Source organism: Vicugna pacos, chromosome 12 (assembly GCF_048564905.1).
Source record: "Vicugna pacos chromosome 12, VicPac4, whole genome shotgun sequence".
Classification (NCBI taxonomy): domain Eukaryota; kingdom Metazoa; phylum Chordata; class Mammalia; order Artiodactyla; family Camelidae; genus Vicugna; species Vicugna pacos.
The window spans coordinates 13,699,210-13,712,980 of NC_132998.1; the positions used below are offsets into that span (position 1 = coordinate 13,699,210).

Genomic DNA, 13,771 nt, shown 5'->3' on the forward strand with positions numbered 1-13,771 from the left:
TGGGAAAAATGTAAAGTAGGAAAGACCATCTTCAGGAACCTGTCAGCTTTTTCCATCTGTGGTGCCTCTACCTTGTTCAGAGCTCAAGTATCCTTGCTTTTTTACCCATCAGAGTATCTCTGCAAAGAATTCCTTACAATGGACAATGTAACCCAAAGGGTTAGCTTTTCCCAGAGCGACTTACATTTTAAGCTGTAGCTCTGAGAGTGGAAGTGGAAGGAAAAGATTTCCCTTGTTAAAGTGATGTTATGTCTTCAGGGTTCAATCTGGGACAAAATCCTTTCCTTTTCCAGAACTTCTACAATCAAACCACTATTTCCTATTTCCATAAAGGGTAAAGTGAGCCCTGACACAGAACCAGAGGTGCCAGAAGATAGGTTCTTTCCATCTGTCTACAGATGGGTGTACTGGGTGGGGATGAGTGGGGATGAGCAACAACAAAAAAGTGAAATCTATTCCCTTAGCTCCCTTAGATCCCCTGAGCTGGCAAAGTTTACTTCTATTCCTTGGAGTGCTATACTAGGCCATGGGTATCAAAATGCAGTCTTTGGACCAGCAGCATCAACATCACCTAGGAACTTGTCTTAAAAATGCAAATTCTTACCCCAGACCAAATTAATCAGAACCTCTGAGGCTGGAACCCAACATTCAGTCTTTTAACATGCCTTCCAGGATATTTGATGTAGGCTAAAGTTTGAGAACCACTGGCTAAGAGATTCAAATTCCATTTCAATCAGTGGTCTCTCGCCCTGTTCAAATAGGGAGAGATGGAATCTTCACACTTCTGTTCTCAAAGATTTATTTTCTGCAAACTCCCTAGGCTAGTTGCTCCTCAGTTCTGTTCCTCTTGAGTCCCAAGGTTTTTCCTCACCCTCAAGTCAGTGAAGGAACTGAGTTAGTCACAAATTTCTGAAACTGGTGGGGTAACTACCAAGCTATTGTAACTGGTTGGGGCTGGAGCTTCTAAAATGGGCACTGAGGATTTATGGGTTCAGAAATCTGAAGAGATAAAAAGGAACAGATACCTCAAAGAGGGTAAATGCAATGTAAAACTGAGAAACGGACATGCAAAGAAATGGTCCCCCTTTGCTAGTCCTTTTTCAGGCTTAATAAGTTGCCCTGGAGGCACATGGGGTGGGCATTCAGGTAGAGAGAAAGGCCAGCTGTCCCAAGCTGTTAAGGACCCAAGTTTTCTTACCTCACAATTGCACTGGAGACCAATGAGATGCCATGCAAGGGATTTCTAACCATGCTTTGGCCTACCATGTGGACAAGGGCAGCAGGAGGATCAGAGAGCCCCGAGGACATAAGAGGAAACCAGGCTCATTTAGTAAGATATGACACAAGCAAGATTTGAACCCAGACTCTGTTTAGTAGGTAGAGGTTGTAACCAATTAAGCCATTGTGCCTATGTCAAAAATACATTCTACTGCTTTGAAGATTCTGTCCAATTTAGGCTACAGGAAGGGATCTGTCTTGCAGGCCTCTGTTACCTCTTCCACCTCCTCTCCTAGGCATACCCATGAGGACTGATGAACTGACAGTTGCCAACCTGCGACCTCTGTGGGGCTCTGGGTCAAAAGGTTAGAGTGCAAAACTCTAGGGAAGGGGATCAGCCCCTGTCCCCTAAGGCAGAAAACCTTGGCTACTGCTTTCTTCAACCCCAGGCCTCCAGCTCTCTCCCTCTCTCCTTTCCTGTCACTGCCTCCATTTGCCTAATAAGCAGAGCTCTTCCTCCACTCTTTGCTCCTACTTCTCTTTTTCAGTTGGTTTTGTTTTGTTTTGTTTTGCCTGCAGAATGCCACACCTTCCCAAGGGTATTTGTTCTACCCAATCTCTATCCTTCTTCCTTCGTAGTTTCTCTCTTCAAGCCTCTAGCCAGTTGCATTCCATCATGAGCCCACTGCCTACTTTAGCCACTAAGCAGGGTCCATTCCTCGTACTTCCCACTTTCTTCCCTCAGATTCTTGGCTTGGCTATATTAGCTCAGCTGCCGTCTCCCCACTCTACCTCTCTCTCTCATACATACCTCCCCATATCCGAACTTGGCCAGGGTTGCCTGTACTGCCAAATCCAGGCCCTTTACTCCATTCCCTACAGACGCTTCTTCCCTTGATGTAGCTTCCAAAATGGCTTTCTACTTTTTGCGATTTTGATTTACTCATTCCCTTCCTAGCTCTTCCTGAGAATCAGTTTTAATTTGACGAGCCATTTTTTGTGTGCCTCCTATGTGCTGGGCATTGGCTGTTGAAGGCATGAGAGATCAAGTACGACTGCCGTCCCCATACTCAGTATGTTCCTCAGCCGACCCCGCCACTGCCACCACTTTCCTGCCACACCTCATGACACTGTGTGCCAAGGCACCCTCTTATGGAGGCTTTGGGTATGCGTACCCACTTGCCATCCAGCCCAACTGCCCCTGTGCTTGCCAGATTTCTAGCTATTGTCTGAGTTGCTTCCCTCTAAGCACTGTGACCTGCCCACAGGTTACCCAATGAGGACTTACATCTGTATCCTTAAGGATCTATAATATGCTCTTATGGTCCCTGTCAGTTGAATAAAGGATGTATTGGCTGTGTCACTGATTTCCTCTGTCCTCTATTCTCTCCATTCTCAGCTCTTCTCTTCTGATAAAGGGGCTGCAACAGAGTGGGGAACACCGGACAGCTCCAGGGCAGTCATGCAGCAATGCAGGAGTCCCCTTGCCGCCCCTCCCAAAACATAGACCTTAAGACACCACAAGTTAGGACTTCCCATATCCTCCTGGAATCTTCGCTCCCAGAAGTCACTCCCTAGTCAGCTGGGGATGTAATTCATTCTGGAGACTGGAAGATGTAGAATGCTGAGCAGGCCCAGCCAAGGGTGAGGTGAGTGAGGGCCTAGGGTACAAATTTAAGGAGACCTTACAACTCAGCATTGTTTTAAGTGCCAACCCACCCTTGCAAGACCTTTAGGGTGCTATGCCTGAGGTGGTGGTGGTGGTGACTGAATTGATTCCCTAAGGCAAACTGGCAGTAATTGGAAGTATGGGGGGTAGCCACAGAAGACCTGCATAAATGGGGTTAGACAGGAACTGGGTCCAACAGACACATTCAACTTTGAAGATGAAGAGGATCGCCATCTGGTAGAGGGTATCAAGAGGATAGGGTAAGAAATAGTGTGGAAGAAAACATGGAAAGCTGGTATGGGGGAACCACCAGCCTGTGACCCACTAATTGGCCTCTTGCCCATAGAGGTTTGCTGGGATGGGGAGAGGGAACTTCTTTACAGGCACTGGGTGCAGCCCAAAGACTTTGCTCTCCTCCCGGGGAGCTGCATTAAAGAGCTTCCATCCTACTGCTTAGGGGGTGATCTGAAAGCCTCTGCAGCTTTCTGAATGCCAGCCAGGCCGTTTTGCCACCTGCCTCCGTGCTTCATGTGTTTCCCTATTTTCTTGCATTTACTCCTACTTCCCCGCCAGTCACCTGGAGTAAAACTTTTGACAAGTCTGGTCTTCCCCCTAATGAAAAGGGGAGGAGGAAGGAATTGACAAAAGGGGGGAGAGAAAGAGCTTTGATTGTTCTTTGAAGGGCCTGTTCTCTCAGCCAGCTCCAGTGGACTACTGAAATCCTCACTTCCTCCTTATTCTCCTACCAATGTCTTTCCCAAATTGACTGAACTCATGCTGAGTCTTCAGTTTCTCTCTTCCAAATCCTTTGGCTTTTTTTTTTAAAAGTCATTTCCAGACATGATGTCTCTGTATTGATTCCCCAAATGACCTGTTCTCCCATCCTTGCTAGGCACTTAGGTTTTGGCTAGAGTGCTCCGCAGCCTGACCAGACAGCTTTGTCATGTTAGAGGCCCCCAGAGAAGGAAGAATAGGAGAAACCTACTGTTTTGAGACCACTGACAAATGGAGATGTTTGCATGTTCTGCAAACACACTCCCCCTCAATGTGTTTGAGAACACCTTCCCCTACAAGAAACCTCTGAGTTATTAAAACACTTAAGTGTATAAGTTCTAAACTTCTGACCTTTCCCTATGTAAAAAAGATGTTTTGTAGAGGTAATGAGTAGATGGTGAGGCCCCATTCAACATCTCTAATTGTAGTGAAGAGAGCGCTGGATTTGCAGTTAAAAGTCAATTTCTAAATTGTACATATTCTAAACATTAGCTTTTTCTCTTAAAAGCTAAGAGATTGAGGTGAAGTAAAATAATGCACAGGGAAGTATAAACCACCTTATAAATGAAAAAAACTATAATTGACAATTACACAGAAATTTCTACCTCATTTTTGAAGAAGATACAATTTATATGATTCTGAAGACAAATACAAAAAAAAGACACAAGTGGTGTCCTCTACAATTCTTATCACCTTCCCCTCACAATACAGAACCACTTATATTTTTGTGTGCATCCTTCCAGAGTTTATACAATTACAGAGATATATTTTTCTTCATTTTACACAAAAGGTCATTTGGTATACTCAATGTCTTTCTTTTTTTTTTTTCACTTAATCTTGGGGAGTTTGTCATAACAATACATAGAGAATCTCCCTCTTTTTATAGCTGCATGCTGTTTCACTGTAGGGAAGCCTCACAGTTTAACCAATCCCCTAGTGATATAGATTATTTCTTTTTTTGTTTTGTTTTGTTACCGTAATGGTGCTTAAATATCTTAGACGTAAGTCTTTTCACAAATGCATTAATATATAAAAGGTAAGTATATAAAAGTGGTTCTGTTGGATCAAAGGATATTTGCATTTGTAATTTTGAAAGCCAAATTCCCTCCACTAGGATCGTGAAGATTTACACTCCCACTAGCATTGTGAGTGCCTGTCTCGCCACAGCCTCACCAATGGAATAGATTTTCAAACATTTTGGATTCATTAAAAATGCTATCTTATTGTTTTAATGTGCATTTCTCTTATGAGTAAAATTACACTTTTTTCATATTTTTAAAGGCCATGTGTATTTCTGTTTTCTCAACAACCACTGAATATTTGATGCTAGAGGACATCTAAGGTTCGTTACAATGCTTAAGTCCAACAATTTTCTGATCATCATTGCACTAGGCAGTTGAGATAAAAGGAAAACAAAGAACTGATGTCAGGGATGTTCCATTTGCTCTGACTAAAGTTAAATACTCAAATACACCACTAGAATGTAAGTACTGAAAAGTGGGGATTATGTTTTATCCATCTTTATTCCCAGCAAAGGGTTCAGAATCTTGCAGGCACTTAGTTATTAGCTAACATTAGGGATGAGATTAGCTATTCTTGGGAATTTCTTCCGCATAAGTACCCAGTTAGCATTATGATCTGGATAATCTGGATAGCATAATACCTATGAGTTAAGGTCATTTCTTATGTTTCATCAGAGTACAAACACCCTAAAGCTCATCAATGAAAAATAATCTGAAATGATCATTGTTAACTATGTAAGTTCAGGGTCTGGTACTTATACTTTAGTTTCCTGAGTGAATGAAGTTTGCTTAAATGAAGAACTCATTATAATACAAGCAGAAGCTTGATGGTTCTTAGGAAATCTAGAAAACAAATTGTTACCAGTGTCCTTTCCATTCTAAATTAGGGGAAAAAGCTTTCTAATTCTAGACCATCTAGTTCTTCAGGTAAAAACATCGTGGGACTATAAAGGGGCAATATATCTGGCTATCATAAGGGCATTTGATTAACTTTGTTCTGATTGTGTTCAATAGACAATGTTTCTAGTTGCCTATCTTAAGATGGCTATTTTCTGATTGTTTGCCTCATTCTGCCACTCTCAGACAATTCAAGTGCACAGTAAACCTAATTACATCAGGGGGAGATTTCAAAGTTCAAATCATCTATAGATGAGATACACTGCAAGCATTCTGCTGTTACTAAGCATAAGCTTAAAGCAGAGATTCTCACTTAAGGGTGTGAGAGTGAATATTAGCATCACTTAAGTTTGTTTTAAATACATATCCCATTCCCCCTTGTAGAAGATATCAGACTCTCCTGAGAAAAGCTTGGTCTAGTATACGCTGAAAAAGCTCCCAGGTTATTCTTATACCTCCCCACCTCTCACCTGCACTCACTTCTTTTCAAAAATAAAAAGCACCTCCCAGGTGCTTTCCTTTTCCCTACTCCTCCTGCTTCAGCTGGAAACAGTAAGTTATTTCTCTGAATCAACTACGCTGATGTTTACTTTCCTAGGAACCATTTCTGTGTCTTGCCATGGCCTATGGCATGAGAGCTATTGTCACACCCCTGCTTGCCGAACTGAAAGAAATCATACATTTACTCCATATTTGGTATATAGTGCTTAATAGATAGTTTTTTTTAACAACAACAAAAGACCTAGCTATTCATTATTTAACATTTCCCATCTTGTATTTCTGAAAATGCATTCTGTAAATCTTAATAGTTTCCTCACTAGGAGCTAGTACTTTCCCAGTTGATAATTCCCTTAATGAATTTTGTCAATCAAAGCATATACCATAAGTTTAAGTCCCTCTTATCATTTTGCTGACACTTAAAATCATCTAAAATAATCCTCATCCAATTCTAATTTTTTTTTTTAAACAGAGAAGGAAACCAAGACCAGGAATGGTTAAGTAAATAACTCAACTAAGGTCAGAGTGGCAGAACTTTGACTATAGAATCCTGGTTTTATTAAGCAGTGATCCAGTATAGTTCTCCACTGAAGCACATTATCATTCCATCATGGCATTATTTATACTCGTTTTTAACTCTCAGTGATAAGCACCTACTGTGTGTCAAGCCCTGTGCTAGATGTTTTCACACACACACACAGTCATTTAACTGAAGATTAACATATAAGGCGTATTTTCTAAGTTAAAATAATTATCAAATAAGGGCAAAAACTACAAACCTATTACAATCAATCTTGGAAGAAGGGACTTTTTCCTAAAAGGAATTTCAGGTAAGAACATGTTGGAGCAGTGGGACCACTGAACCTAAAGGCTGTCTATTCTTCTCATCCCAGTGATGCCCCCACTTCTCTCCTTACATGCCCTTCTCCCCAAAACTCAATTTGGATTTGCTAGGGTGTCTAACATTAATTCAACACTTTGCCTAACCCCATCAAGTTGCTGGCTTTCTTCTACCTATTTTCTTTCTTTCTGAGAGGCATTTTCCTGGCTTCTGAAGCAAGAACAGAATCTCAACACCGTTTTCTCGTTTCACTTCCACATGCTTCTGCTACAGGTCTTACCTCAACACCCACCCCTTCCCTTCTACATTCTGCAAAGAGGAAACAGACACAATGTGGTGGAAAAGTCTTGTAAATAGTTTTGCCCATTTCAATGAGTGTGGAGCTGCTCTCATTGGAGCTTATGGGGAAAGGCATCAGTGCCTGGAGGAAGGAAGGTTGTTCCCACTCTATGGATTCCGGGCTGCATTCCGAAGACCTTCAGATTTAGTGGAAGTCTTTGTGCGAGCAGCCCTTGGGTCATGGGTCTTCTCCTGCCCATTCGAAGTCCGGTCAGTTTTAACCGAGGTTGACTTCTGGATGGTCCGTTTTACCGGCTTCTCTGGGTCCTGCTTCTTCTCTTCCCTGAGCTTCGAGCTTGGCCTCTTTTCTTGAGTCCGAGGCCTGATGTCTTCCTTCTTGGTCCGTCCTCGCCTCTCATCCACCTCCTTGGCCCTCCCTTCCTCCTTAGCTCTGGAACCCACCGGGTCCTTGGCCCTTGGCCTTATTCTCCTCACCTTCGAGTTCGCCCTCGAGCTCCGTCTCCACACTTCCCTGGCCTTCCTGGCGGCCCTGCGACGCGGACAGCGCCTGCGTGGCCTCCGCGTCCTGGGAGGGGCCCTCCTTGGAGAGCGGACACTCTCCTCCAACCTCGGGCGTCCCGGCTTTCTCTTCGGTTTTGGAACCTTCCAGACCCTGAAATAGCCGGCGGCGTTGCTGCCGCTGACCCGGAGGAGGGTGCCCTTCACATCAGACCTGGACGCTTCGCCGGAGCGGCGGCCGCACTTCCTGCGCACTTCGTAGCCAGCATTTCCAAGCTCCTTCTTGAGGGTGGCCAGGGTCAGCCCTTTGTGTGCAGCGATGGCTCGGAGCAACAGCTGGGACACTTTGAGCACGGAGCGCCGGCCCCGCCTCGGCGGGCCCCCGAGGGTTCTTTCCATGGGCTGCTGGGTTTTAACTTCAGCACCCTGGGATTCGCTCGTGGACTCGGCCCGCTCATCCATGGCCCCGCTCCCGCTCCCGCGGGGCCACTGGCTTTAGACCTCTCTGACCAAGGGTGAGTTATGGCTGAGGCCAGGCCACGTCACAAAGGCAGGTCCTGGTAAGAGGGCAACAGACCCCACCCAGCTAGAGGCATTTCTTACTTTTAACAACCAATCAGATGCCACTTCCTTCTAGGTCTAAACCAATCCGAGTTTTCAGAGCCTATGCATTCTATAAAGAATCATCTTTATAATCTCCAGGATTTCGTTTCCCTCTCACACTTCTCATTGATCTTGATCTCGACCGCTTTTGGAAGTTCACTATTTTTCTGTGGTCCTGCAGGCCATCTACCTGTATTCCCCTAAAGTGAGGGAAACTGCTCCCAACCATCCACCAGTAATACACTGCCTTTAAAAAGTAAATATGGTAGTCTGTAATACACAACTTGGCCTAGAAACTCCCACTTTTAAGTCCCACCAGATAGGTATCTGCAGTCACGTCTCCCTGGCTCTCTGCATGGTGGATTTTGTGCAAGTACGAAAGAAAAACCACTGTGGTCCATCAACACTAAACATAATTCCCACGCCTGGGAAGTTCTGATGTCTCATTCAGTTGGATTGGAACAATTCAGATTCCAAATATCTTAAGAACACTGGTCTAATCATTATTCTTTAAACAGACTTTGTGCTTTTCTACTTCTTGTCCTCTTCTTGTCACATCCCCTTTCTCTGTCTTGATAAATCCTGTGCATCTTTCAGAGTCCTGCTAAGTGCTTTCTTCACTGAGGCTTCCTCAGACTCTTTCGAACAATTTCTCCTATTAACTACCACAATTACTTCTGCAATCCTATACTGCTTTTTCTTTAAGTTAATTTGGTATTAGGGGGCATACAATGTGGCACAATATTTTAAAAAAGAAAAAAACCTGGACCTGGAAGACATGGATACATACCCTAGCTTTTAACAGCCATATGACATTAATAATCACAACATTTAAAAATCTGATTTCTTTGTCTTAAAAAAAAGGCTTAATAATCCCTTCCTACTAATATCACAGAACTGTTGCAAAGGTTCAGAAGAGGTGATGGTAGATGACAAAGGACTACTCAAATATAAGGCATAAAATAGCATAAAGTTAATAGCACTCTGAATGTTTATGACTTTTCAATGATATAAAACGGTCAGACAGTCTTTGAATTTCTATGCCCCATGCAGTACCTAATTCTATCCTTCATTATATATTGCAAGCATTGGATTGAGTCTGCTTAAGCTCCTCACTGGTGAGGAGGCTTTCTCTAGATTAGAAGGAAACTCCCAGAAAGTCAGGAGAAAGGTGCAGAATGAATTTCAAAGGGCTGGAAATGAAGGCAACCAAGGAAGCTAGTTTCTCAAAGACCTCTAATTTTGGACAAAGTTTAGTTGGGAATAATTCAAATAATTATTCAAAGAATACCTCCAACTGTAAAGTATATCATACTTTTCCAGAGGACATTCACATATAATCAGCAGTCACAGGCTTGACTGTGGCATAGTTTCTTCCAGGAATCAATGTTCTAGGAAGCTGCTTAGACTAGTGCTTCTTAAACTTTAATGGGCACTCATAAAGTGCAAATTCCAATACATTAGATTTGGGATGGGTTCAGAGGTCTTATCTTTCCAACAAGCTCCCAGGTAGTTCCTGGTTAAAACACAAGTGTTGGCGGGTAGGGAAAAGTAGACAACAAGAAGGGAAGCGGCAGGATAAGACTGGAAAGGTGAGTTAGGGCCAAGGTGTGAAGGATGGATACTATAATAATGACACAGATGTCAGTGGTCACACAGTAGTCAGTAGTAGAGTATGGACTCAAACCTAAGTCTACTTAATTCTAAGGCCTGAGTTCTTAACTGCTATGCTAGGTTTCCTTTTCTCTAAGGTTGACCCTCCCCGTCCCCTTATATATCTCCATTATAGAGCAGAGGGAAGTTTATCTCTATGATCACAGCTCAGAGTTAAGAGTATCTATGAGCACTTACTGTATCTTCGCCCAATCTTTAAATCAAGACAGAGTACTGTGACCCTGAGGATCTCCAAGGGCCAGGGCTAACAAGTCAGCACACAGACAGTGCACCAAGGAAGAGTTGCCAGACGGAGAAGCAGAACCATATGGTGCTGGATTTCTCCCATTTGTGTAGTCTTTCGGTCTGACTATATTTCTTGGTTGCATAGGCCAGTGGCCACAGCATGGGGCAACCACCAGAGAAAAAAGGAGACAAAAGATTGTCATTCTAAGTGAAGTGGGCCAGAAAGAGAAAGAAAAATGCCATAAGACTTCATTTATATGAGGAATCTAAAAAATAATAACAATAATAAGGATGCAAATGAACTAATTATTATTTTGATGTCTTGAATATGTGTAAGCACATTTGACTGTCCTTTATGATTGGATTATCATTCTGTTAATTCTTACTTTGTAGTTGGCTTTATTCCTTTGATAACTACGTAAGTTTAAAAAGCTAAAGATCTAATCTGTTCTTAGAAACAATAATTAGTACAAATATGTATATTCAAAAATGTGCAGTATACTGTATATATGTATTTACATGCAATATAATGTGTATGTGCAAACTGCAATAATTCTACATAATAAAACTGAAAAAGAAAAAAAATAATTCTTTTTACAAAAAAAAAAATTATCCAGAAGAGAGTAAAATCTCATATATAAGAATCCTAAAATATGACTTTTTGGAAGAAAAGGACCAGACTAGAGGGAAAGTGCCTAGTTTGTTGACAACTGTTATTTTGGCATATTACAAACTTTCAGATATAGCAGCTCCTTCTTCCTAATCTACAAGTAGCTTTTATCTAGCCTTTCTTCATATGTTTCTCACCTGGGTCTTTCTTCAGGAATTCGTTGCCTTAATTAAGATCCTTAAGATACAGATACCAAGTCTCTTTGTGCTTGTAGTTGGATAAGATTGAAGAGGGCACTGAGTCCTAAAAAATTGAAACAATATGTTAGATTAATTCTGTCCTGTCTGCAGCCTCTGAACCCCAACAGTTATTTTTCTTTCCAAATAATATTTATATACTGTTTTTCTGATTCATTAATGTAGGTGCATTGTAAAGAATGTAGAAAATACAAAAAGTGCTACATACAAAAAATAACTAAATACATAAACTGTGAGTATTCCTAAAGGAGCCTTAAAAATGTAAGCACCTACTCTGAAGAAATTAGGGTAGCCTTTTTTTTCTTTCAGTAAGAGAAAAATTAAAGGTAGGGCAAGAATGCCCAGATAAGTAAGACTCCAAGGAGGACTGCTCCTCCAGTGGTCACAAAAAAGAAGGGGTTTCGAACCATAAAAGAAATTATCCCAAAGAAAATGGAATGGGCAACACTTCTCCTGCTTATTCTGCCCTCTCTCTGTTCACTTTACCTGCATTGATCACGAAACGGATCTCCATCTGCCTCTTCCATTCCTGGAAAAACCTTTATCTTCAGAAAAACCTCCACTACCACGTCTTCTAAAAACTGTTTTCAAAAATTTTTAATTTTTCCCAACCCCAGAAGTGAGGGCTCACAACGGGAAGACTTGTGAGTAATGCAGGCAGCAGGCCAACTACGGAGGTTGAGGGGCCCTCAGGAGGCCAGAGGAGTCCACATTAAAATTATGGTTTCCAGGGACTCTCCATTAGGGAGAGGGCAGAGCCTCCCAAAGCTGCCATGCCCACAGAGGAAGGTAACTCACGTGCCTTAAGGGCCAGGAAACCACACACCCAGTAACAGTTAAATCCAGTAAGTAGTGCACTGCTTCATCTAAGAGGAAAAACGAAACAAAAAGCACCTCGAACTCTCTTCCCAGGAGCCCCGCGGCGGGGGAAGCAAACGTTGGCCAATGAGGGCAGCTTTCCCTGGCCCCGCCCCTGCGGCGTTCCCGCCTTTTGCCTCCGGCGGGAGGGAAGAGGTTTCTTAAGCCCCGCACACGCGTTGTCAAGGGAAGGTAACTGCTCGCAAAAAGCACGTGCTGCGAGGGACACAGGGAGCCAAAAAAGACAAATAGTTAAGGGGCGAAAAGTGTCTATTAGGGTGAGGTCAAAGAGCGAAAAGAACACTGAGAACGAAGGTTATTTCTGCCAAGCTGGGGAGAGCAACACGCTGGCCGAGTGGAAGGCTGAGGAGATTCCTGAGGTGAGAAAGAGCTGCTTATCAAAGGTCTAAGCTGGACGGAGAACAGAAAACAAGGCGTTTAGTCAGAATGAATGGCATGGGCAGAGCCACAAGACATCCATTCTCCAGCGTGTACAGATTTCTGAAGGGTTAACGAAAAATACCCTTTCTCTTCCTGTGTTTCCTCTGTCTTTTGACTTTCTTTCCCGCTACAGGTTCTCCATTTAAGCGTGCTTGTAGTGGCCTTGAGCACTCAGGCTTTCTCTTTAACCTCATTCCCCTGCCCATCAGCAAGTTTTTGACTAGCCATGTTATTAAAATTAACTCCCAGTATTACTGCTAGTTTATGCAAGGATGTGGAGAAAATGGAACCCACATGCACAGTTGGTGGGAATGTAAATTGGTGCAGCCAAAATGTGTAAATGATAAAGGTAACAAGATACTTGTAAATATAAATATCCTCAGAAGAGTTTCAGTTTTTGTTTTTGTGATGGTGGGAACTAATTCTCAGACTTTGGCTATGGATATCAGAATCACTCAAAGGACTTGTTTGAAAAACACATTGCTGGGTCCTACTCCAAATTTCTGATTTAATAGGTTTAGGATACGGCCCAAGAATTTACATTTTATTTGTTTTTGTATAATTAACATATAGCATTATATTAGTTTCAGGTGTACAACATAATGATTTGACATTTGTATAGATTGCAAAATGGTCACACAAAGTCTAGTTGCCATCTGTCACCATATATAGTTAAACATTTTTTTTTCTTATGAGGACCTTTAAGATCTACTCTTCTAGCAACTTTCAAATATGCAGTACAGTACTATTAACTCTAGTCACCATGCTGTGCATTACATCCCCATGACTTATTTATTTTATAACTTGAAATTGGGGAAATTTGGACCTTTTGACCCCCTTCATTTATTTCACCCTCCCCTCCCCTCCACTTCTGGCAACCACCAGTCTGTTCTCTGTATCTATGAGCTTGCACTTTTTTTTTTAATATTCCACAGATAAGTGAGATCATATGGTGTTTCTCTTTCTGACTTATTTCACTTAGCATAATACCCTCCATGTCCATCCATGTTGTTACAAATGTCTAGATTTCATTCTTTTGGCTGAGTAATACGCCAGTGTGTGTGTGTGTATGTATGTGTGTGTGTGTGTGTGTGTGTGTATGTATACACACATACCACATCTTTATCCCTTCATCTATTGATGGGCACTTAGTTGTTTTCACATCTTGGCTATTGTAAATAAAACTGTGATGTAATTAGGGGTACATATATCTTTTCTAATTAGTGTTTTTGTTTTCTTCAGGTAAATACCAAGGAGTGGGATTGCTGGATTATATGGTAGTTCTATTTTTAATTTTTTGAGGAACCTCCATACTGTTTTCCATAGTGGCTGCACCAATTTACATTCCCACCAACTGCATGTGGGTTCCATTTTCTCCACATCCTT

General features: G+C 42.2%; 1 protein-coding gene and 1 long non-coding RNA gene across 3 annotated transcripts in view; both read right to left on the bottom strand.

Moving 5' to 3' along the window:
* Window positions 1-11,975, bottom strand: part of LOC140700140 (uncharacterized) — a 57,365-nt gene extending 45,390 nt beyond the window's left edge. For both annotated transcript variants that reach the window (XR_012078389.1, XR_012078388.1), the window contains exons 1-2: window positions 11,573-11,975; window positions 11,027-11,132 (exon numbers count right to left, since the gene is read on the bottom strand). This is a non-coding gene — a long non-coding RNA (uncharacterized lncRNA). The remainder of the gene's footprint in view (window positions 1-11,026; window positions 11,133-11,572) is intronic.
* On the bottom strand, window positions 7,254-8,233 carry H1-7 (H1.7 linker histone). The gene has a single exon (XM_015238029.3). The coding sequence runs from the start codon at window positions 8,177-8,179 to the stop codon at window positions 7,367-7,369; it is 813 nt and encodes a 270-aa protein (XP_015093515.1). The 5' UTR covers window positions 8,180-8,233; the 3' UTR covers window positions 7,254-7,366.
* Window positions 11,976-13,771: the final 1,796 nt, after the last annotated feature.

Coding starts and splice junctions, on each gene's coding strand:
- H1-7 (XM_015238029.3), bottom strand. CDS start 8,179: ATGGATGAGCGGGCCGAGTCCACGAGCGAATCCCAGGGTGCTGAAGTT.